At 46.6% G+C, this 8,655-nt stretch overlaps 1 protein-coding gene across 1 annotated transcript; it reads left to right on the top strand.

Annotated features, from left to right (window-relative positions):
- The first annotated feature begins 3,879 nt into the window (after positions 1-3,879).
- On the top strand, positions 3,880-5,461 carry LOC135387633 (acyl-coenzyme A thioesterase 13-like). Its single transcript, XM_064616745.1, has 4 exons — positions 3,880-4,082; positions 4,458-4,577; positions 4,992-5,173; positions 5,232-5,461. Exons 2-4 carry the CDS (start codon positions 4,494-4,496, stop codon positions 5,419-5,421), a joined length of 456 nt encoding a protein of 151 aa, XP_064472815.1. The 5' UTR covers positions 3,880-4,082; positions 4,458-4,493; the 3' UTR covers positions 5,422-5,461.
- Positions 5,462-8,655: the final 3,194 nt, after the last annotated feature.

The following is an 8,655-nucleotide window of genomic DNA, read 5'->3' as shown; positions in this document are numbered from 1 at the left end:
GATCGTTATTGTGTGCTGCAGACTGATGCATGCGGAAAGAATTAGTAGCCAGCGGTAAAAATAGGTCAGGCTTAGATCGCTATTGCGAGCGGCCGATAGATGCAGGCGGAAGGATGTAGCCTGCAGAAGGAATAGGTCTTACTTAGATCGTTATTGTGTGCTGCAGACTGATGCATGCGGAAAGAATTAGTAGCCAGCGGTAAAAATAGGTCAGGCTTAGATCGCTATTGCGAGCGGCCGATAGATGCAGGCGGAAGGATGTAGCCTGCAGAAGGAATAGGTCTTACTTAGATCGTTATTGTGTGCTGCAGACTGATGCATGCGGAAAGAATTAGTAGCCAGCGGTAAAAATAGGTCAGGCTTAGATCGCTATTGCGAGCGGCCGATAGATGCAGGCGGAAGGATGTAGCCTGCAGAAGGAATAGGTCTTACTTAGATCGTTATTGTGTGCTGCAGACTGATGCATGCGGAAAGAATTAGTAGCCAGCGGTAAAAATAGGTCAGGCTTAGATCGCTATTGCGAGCGGCCGATAGATGCAGGCGGAAGGATGTAGCCTGCAGAAGGAATAGGTCTTACTTAGATCGTTATTGTGTGCTGCAGACTGATGCATGCGGAAAGAATTAGTAGCCAGCGGTAAAAATAGGTCAGGCTTAGATCGCTATTGCGAGCGGCCGATAGATGCAGGCGGAAGGATGTAGCCTGCAGAAGGAATAGGTCTTACTTAGATCGTTATTGTGTGCTGCAGACTGATGCATGCGGAAAGAATTAGTAGCCAGCGGTAAAAATAGGTCAGGCTTAGATCGCTATTGCGAGCGGCCGATAGATGCAGGCGGAAGGATGTAGCCTGCAGAAGGAATAGGTCTTACTTAGATCGTTATTGTGTGCTGCAGACTGATGCATGCGGAAAGAATTAGTAGCCAGCGGTAAAAATAGGTCAGGCTTAGATCGCTATTGCGAGCGGCCGATAGATGCAGGCGGAAGGATGTAGCCTGCAGAAGGAATAGGTCTTACTTAGATCGTTATTGTGTGCTGCAGACTGATGCATGCGGAAAGAATTAGTAGCCAGCGGTAAAAATAGGTCAGGCTTAGATCGCTATTGCGAGCGGCCGATAGATGCAGGCGGAAGGATGTAGCCTGCAGAAGGAATAGGTCTTACTTAGATCGTTATTGTGTGCTGCAGACTGATGCATGCGGAAAGAATTAGTAGCCAGCGGTAAAAATAGGTCAGGCTTAGATCGCTATTGCGAGCGGCCGATAGATGCAGGCGGAAGGATGTAGCCTGCAGAAGGAATAGGTCTTACTTAGATCGTTATTGTGTGCTGCAGACTGATGCATGCGGAAAGAATTAGTAGCCAGCGGTAAAAATAGGTCAGGCTTAGATCGCTATTGCGAGCGGCCGATAGATGCAGGCGGAAGGATGTAGCCTGCAGAAGGAATAGGTCTTACTTAGATCGTTATTGTGTGCTGCAGACTGATGCATGCGGAAAGAATTAGTAGCCAGCGGTAAAAATAGGTCAGGCTTAGATCGCTATTGCGAGCGGCCGATAGATGCAGGCGGAAGGATGTAGCCTGCAGAAGGAATAGGTCTTACTTAGATCGTTATTGTGTGCTGCAGACTGATGCATGCGGAAAGAATTAGTAGCCAGCGGTAAAAATAGGTCAGGCTTAGATCGCTATTGCGAGCGGCCGATAGATGCAGGCGGAAGGATGTAGCCTGCAGAAGGAATAGGTCTTACTTAGATCGTTATTGTGTGCTGCAGACTGATGCATGCGGAAAGAATAAGTAGCCTGCGGTAGAAATAGGTCAGGCTTAGATCGCTATTGCGAGCGGCCGATAGATGCAGGCGGAAGGATGTAGCCTGCAGAAGGAATAGGTCTTACTTAGATCGTTATTGTGTGCTGCAGACTGATGCATGCGGAAAGAATTAGTAGCCAGCGGTAAAAATAGGTCAGGCTTAGATCGCTATTGCGAGCGGCCGATAGATGCAGGCGGAAGGATGTAGCCTGCAGAAGGAATAGGTCTTACTTAGATCGTTATTGTGTGCTGCAGACTGATGCATGCGGAAAGAATTAGTAGCCAGCGGTAAAAATAGGTCAGGCTTAGATCGCTATTGCGAGCGGCCGATAGATGCAGGCGGAAGGATGTAGCCTGCAGAAGGAATAGGTCTTACTTAGATCGTTATTGTGTGCTGCAGACTGATGCATGCGGAAAGAATTAGTAGCCAGCGGTAAAAATAGGTCAGGCTTAGATCGCTATTGCGAGCGGCCGATAGATGCAGGCGGAAGGATGTAGCCTGCAGAAGGAATAGGTCTTACTTAGATCGTTATTGTGTGCTGCAGACTGATGCATGCGGAAAGAATTAGTAGCCAGCGGTAAAAATAGGTCAGGCTTAGATCGCTATTGCGAGCGGCCGATAGATGCAGGCGGAAGGATGTAGCCTGCAGAAGGAATAGGTCTTACTTAGATCGTTATTGTGTGCTGCAGACTGATGCATGCGAAAGAATTAGTAGCCAGCGGTAAAAATAGGTCAGGCTTAGATCGCTATTGCGAGCGGCCGATAGATGCAGGCGGAAGGATGTAGCCTGCAGAAGGAATAGGTCGAAGTTAGATCGTTATTGCGTGCGCCGACTGATGCCTGCGGAAATAATTAGTAGCCAGCGGTAAAAAATAGGTCAGGGTAGATCGCTATTGCGAGCGGCCGATAGATGCAGGCGGAAAGATGTAGCCTGCAGAAGGAATAGGTCTTACTAGATGTTTTTGTGTGCTGCAGACTGATGCATGCGGAAAAGAATAAGTAGCCTGCGGTAGAAATAGGTCAGAGTTAGATCGTTATTGCATGTCATACTGGACTGCTGTAGGCAGAGGATGTAGCGTGCTGTAGGAAATAGCTAGATCAGTGTCAGATGGTTATTGGCGAGGCGGCCGATTGGTGCAGGCGGAAGAATGTAGCCTGCGGAGGAATAGTCGAATGTTAGATCGTTAGTGCGTGCGCCGACTGATGCATGCGGAAATAATTAGTAGCCAGCGGTAAATATAGGTCTGGTTAGATCCGCTATAGCGAGCGGCCGATAGATGCAGGCGGAAGGATGAAGCCTGCAGAAGGTAGTAGGTCTCTACTTTGATCGATTATTGTGTGCTGCAGACTGATGCATGCGAAAGAATAAGTTAGCCTGCGGTAGAAATAGGTCAGGCTTAGATCGTTATTGCATGCGGCGGACTGCTGCAGGCGGAGAATGTAGCGTGCTGTAGAAATAGCTAGATCAGCGTCAGACCGTTATTGCGAGCGGCCGATTGGTGCAGGCGGAAGAATGTAGCCTGCGGAAGGAATAGGTCGAAGTTAGATCGTTATTGCGTGCGGCCGACTGATGCATGCGGAAAGAATTAGTAGCCAGCGGTAAAAATAGGTCAGAGTTAGATCGTTACTGCGTGCGACCGATTGATGCAGGCGGAAGGATGTAGCCTCATGCTCTTAGACCTCTTCGGCTATCCCAAGGATGACAATATGTTCTTGGGAAGATGTCCGTACCCCCTTGCAGACGCCGGGCGAGCTAGAGTGGGGAGTCGAGTTTCGCCAGTTCAATAATTCACACTTCACACTGTGAAATAGGTCAGACAGCTCTTCGTTGAGGAATATGCAGAACAAGTTTGTTTCTTTTTTTCATATTTTTGTAGGAAATTCATCTACTTCACTGAGTTTCTAAATCGATGTACCGCAAATAAACCTGACATGTTGCAGCGGACTGGATTCCCAATTCATGCACAATCAGGAAGAAGGGAGAAGTAGTGAGAAGCACTCTCCGAAACCGAAACCGGAACATCAGCCAGGAGTCCCAACGGAAAGCAAAGTCACCCGCCAATCCAAGTCCAAGCCAATCACGTCGGTCGCCAATCACATGCGGACGGCGGGGAGCTGCAGAACCCAGCGCTGACCGTGGGATCCGTGGGATCTGTGGGTTTGTTCCCCCCGAAGGTTCCCCCCCCCCCTGTCTTTCCTTTAGTTTAGACAATGTCTGGACTTTTCTCGCCTGGTCGGCACGAAGATACCTGCCCTGCCTCGAAAGGGACTAGGCGAACCTGATGGTAGGACTCCAGTAGACCACTACTGACCACCTCCAGTGTTTATTTTGTTTAGTCTTGAGCAGTATTTTGTGACCTTGAGGCTTGTGTTTGTCTGTTGTGTGCTCCAACCTCAGAACAGCTACTTTACACTTTAGTCTAGCTGTCAGACAGCGGATAGCCTTCTCGGAACTTACTAGCGACTGATAAAATAGCATAAACGCAGGCTAGCTGACAAAGAAAATCCCTGCTGAAACAAGCATGAGGAATGTCTTGTTTCATCATGGTATCATCAATTACAAGTGACCATCTCCTTCGCTAATTAATTAGGTTTTTATCTAATAGTCTTTTTTTTTTCATGCAATGCTTTTTTTAAACTGTGACGTCTCGTTTCTTTAGTTGCACGGAGACTGAACCAACGGGACTATATCTAAAATGGCTCCGTACAACTTGGAGAAACTAAGTAGCCTCCTACGCCGAAGTCTGGAGGGAAACTTCTTTAGCACGGGCTTCGACAAGGTAAACTTAAGCACTCTGCTGGATGACCTATTTTAGGCCCCCGTATATACAGGGTGTCCCAGCTAACTGCGAACATGTTCTTAAAAAATATATATGACAGTTTTTCCCGAGATGAAATCAATTGCAATGTAGCACATGCTGATCGATTGTTACTGTGCTTTGACCTTGCATCGTGCACTCCACAACCTCCTCACTCCCCTCATTAATGCCCTCTGGACCTCGAGGGTATATGTATAAATAAAATAAATAAATAGTGATGTCCTCGGTCCAACAGTTTTTGGGCAAACATGAGGTTAAAGCCAGTTCTTGCTCGTTTGAATTGGGGAGTACATCTCGGGTGTAATCGGGTATCACCCTAAAAGGTCGTGCCTCACATATCTTGCACTATACTCCAGGTATTTTTTTATCTGATAGCTCCGGTTGATGTCTGCTGCCAACGGCAGGTGCACGGCCGAGCTGACCATCTGCCCCGACACGTGCAACAATGTGCGAACTTTACATGGTGGGATGTCAGCCACGCTCGTGGACATGGTGAGCACATACGCGCTGCTCACGTTGCGAGACGTCAGAAACGTCAGCGTCGACATGAGCATGAGGTATGTTTTTCTATCGGTTGATTGGTTGGCGTATCACTGAGGAGCAATCGTTTGACAGCTATCTGGCACAGGCACGGGTGGGAGATACAGTGATCATCGAAGCAACTACTGCAAAGTTGGGAAGGAGCGTAGCCTTTCTAGATGTGCTCATACAAAATAAAGACAGCGGTGAAATCCTCGTGAAAGGAATGCACACCAAGCACCTCAACAGTCAACTGGATTACCTGGGAAACAAGATCCAAATATAGTAGGCTTTTCCGAAAATAAACTTGTTACAAGATCTTTGCAGATAGGATCTAAGAGAAGGAAAGATGTGCTCTCTGTGGTAGTCACTGTCTTCCTTTATGCCATCCCATTATCCTTATGCACTACAAAACTTGAGATCTTGAAACACCGTGAACATACTGCCCACAATGAAAGAAGCTCAGTTCTATGATATACCAGCGCCGTGGCCAAGCAGGTAACACCATCCGCTCTTTGGTGGTAGCTAAGGTCATGCTGAAGACTAGGGGGGGTTTAGAATATTACCACCAGCTGTGCTGTCTTGAGGTCAGCCCAGAATACGTACTAACCACGCTGTCCTCTCTCCATCTGGCCACAGGTGTATGCCACTAATAGCCGCGGTTGTTTCGCGACGCTAATGCAGAATTTAAAAAAAAGTTCTGAAATGGTTTAAACGAGGCAGTCAACGGCTCTGCAGCGGTAAAACTAGCACTGCTGGTGTTTTTCTGTAACTACAATGACTAATGCAGATGAATGTTGAGTTGCACCTTTTTCAGGATGGCCCGACGTTTGTCTAAAACCTCATCGATCAAGTTGCCACCAATCATCTCTGTAGGTGCTGCAATGTAGCTTGCTACTCCATTACAAACACGTTAAGCTTTCAACAAAGGAGGGGACATACAAGCAATGACACGGGAATTGATTAGTCGCACTACGACATAGTATATAAACGGGCACTACCTCCGTAAGGAGCTTCCTCACAACTCCGAGGGTGATGTGGTCTTTCCAGATGGTGTTGCTAACATGCGCTGAATGTAAGAGTTGCATATGCCAAAGACGCAACTGTGAAGGTCCATTGAGAAACATACTGCCAAGTTTCTCTGCTTCATGCCCAGCCATAGGTATAGAGAAAGAGGGTTTGGGGGACATTTTACAGGATTTGACGCTGCAGAAACTGTGCTACTCTCTGGTCAACACGGCACTACTTTTATAGGTACTTGATCCAAATTTTTACAAAGAGACTGTCAAACTTCTCATGTTGCTAATGCCACGGTAAATATGTGGAGGTTACTTAATGTGCATATCACTACGATCTGAAAAGTTTGGCACAAGTCCTACACTGTATTCATAGTGTTTGACCGGGTCCCCAAAAATTTGTAGTTCCAGTCAGTACATGATCCACTAATGACACCAACAATGGCTTCTTGTGTGCTTTGACCTGAGCAACGCATCCTTGATGGTAATAAACCTTGTGTCAGCCTCTGTCCTCTGGTTTTCCTCTGATGCAACACATATGGTGGCAACACTTACGTACTTATGTCGCAAAATCCAGTCTCATGCCATAGCATGAACAATGTCATTGCAGTTTCATCTAGATAAATTGCGGAAGAAAATAACCATTTTCATAGCCTCGCTTAGGCCATCTATACTGAATAATAATGTACATTCTAAGTTGCATGTTCAGAGAGCAGATTTTTAGGTACTAAAAAGGCACATATTTTCTAGAGGACAATAACAATACTGCGATATAGCTTCTATGAATGAGTCATCTATTGGGAGGCATTTCTACGAGTAGGGTGCCCCATATCATTTCTCTAGAATTGTAGGCATCTCTACTGTGGTAGTAGCTAACGTAAAATCAGATGCCCAACCATAGTGTGTAAACAAATCCTTCACTTTAGTTCGTAAATAGTGAGATTAGAACGAACATCGCACGCGAAAGCACTTGCTTCCCAATAAAGGCATCATGATAATTCAATGCGTAAACTTCAGTTCAGACTGTAAATCGTAAAAGGGGTTAACAGCCAAAGCAACTGGTAGGGGACGCGAGGTCTTGGAAACTGTAACCGGTCTCCTTGCTGAATGTATAAAAGCAAGAATTGAATGCAAGAAAGACATACGTCTCTCGAAATTGCCAACCACGGGAATTGTGCAAGCAAACCCCCTCTTGTTCCCCTCCTCCCCCTTCTGAGGTGTTTGGGTACTTAGTGGTGCATTTGTCGTAATAAACTTTGCTGCGTCTTGAGAATCTTTGTTGTGTCTGTCCTTTTCTGGCCGTGTCTCCCAGTTCCCATCGTACAAGCTAGCCTGCGCCCTTGCCCTTCTGTCAGACATAAAGTTATTCCTTCTGTCACTCAGAATCATTTTGTACGCCGATCTCTCTTCAGCTATTGAAGTGACAGGTCCGTGCCTTGTACAAACAGAAGTACTCTCGAGGAATATTGTCGGCAACAGTCAAAGTGTCACAAGTTACAACAGCTGCAACAGCAGCCACGGTCTTGAAACCAGGATTTCTTTCAAGGATGTTGTTGTACTTGTTGCACACCCTCTGTATCTATCTCGTATTTTGCGGGAGGACCTAGTGCTTGATGTATACATTTTCCATCCTTAGGTGCTGTAGATAGTGTTGTGTAGTCGTTCCACCTGCTTTATGCTACCGAAGAGCACACTCTGTGAAGTGTGCGCTGAGAAAGCGGATCAGCTTCAACCGTTGAGGCACGGCAAAGCCTCCCAGCCAGATGTAACGAAAGCAGCTCCGTCGACACGGTGCACGACTTGCTAAGCAAAGTACCCTGCGGCTTCCAGCCTCATCACGTAATGCGGGCTTGAGTGGAGCGCCTCGAAGTTGGTCTTGAACAAACACCTTAATTCATGAGAAGCACTCGAGAAAGACCCCGTTTTTATAGGTACAGCTTGGCACAAAAGTTTACGGCCCTTATGAAGAAATATGCCAGTGTCATATTCCGTAAACTTTTGTCACAAGCTGTACATGAAGATGGTTATATGAACATGAGCATTTTCGGGGGATGTTTTGCACTTGCAAAAAACTAGGGGGACTGCAGGGAAATCCTTGCCTGGGTAACCGTATCTTGCAACTTGTCCATTTTTTTAGTTTGATCGACGCAAATGATTTTGAGCTCGCAATAAAGTTGTTGTTGATCTTGAGTTTGTTGTCTCATATGGAAAATTTGCTGCTATGGTACAATCAGGGAAACACCCAAATGGCACACATAAGCAGACTAGCTGGGCAGGGATCTCTTGTGCCTTCGCAATTTGCCGTGTGCAAGCTCCGGCAGAACATGTATGTGCTACAAGATTGTCTCATTGAGAATATGCTCCTTGTTTATAACCAACATTAATCAGCGTTCAAGACACCCTCATTGGACTGTTCTCTGACTGCAAAGGCTGTGCACCTTCCGTTTACAACTTTGGAGGTTCGGTACAGGGGCTGAATGGAGGATCTGTCTCGCAGCCTCAGT

The sequence above is a fragment of the Ornithodoros turicata genome, chromosome 3 (genome assembly GCF_037126465.1).
Source record: "Ornithodoros turicata isolate Travis chromosome 3, ASM3712646v1, whole genome shotgun sequence".
Taxonomy (NCBI): domain Eukaryota; kingdom Metazoa; phylum Arthropoda; class Arachnida; order Ixodida; family Argasidae; genus Ornithodoros; species Ornithodoros turicata.
Note: the sequence above shows the minus strand (reverse complement) of the source record. Positions and strands in the feature narration are given on the sequence as shown.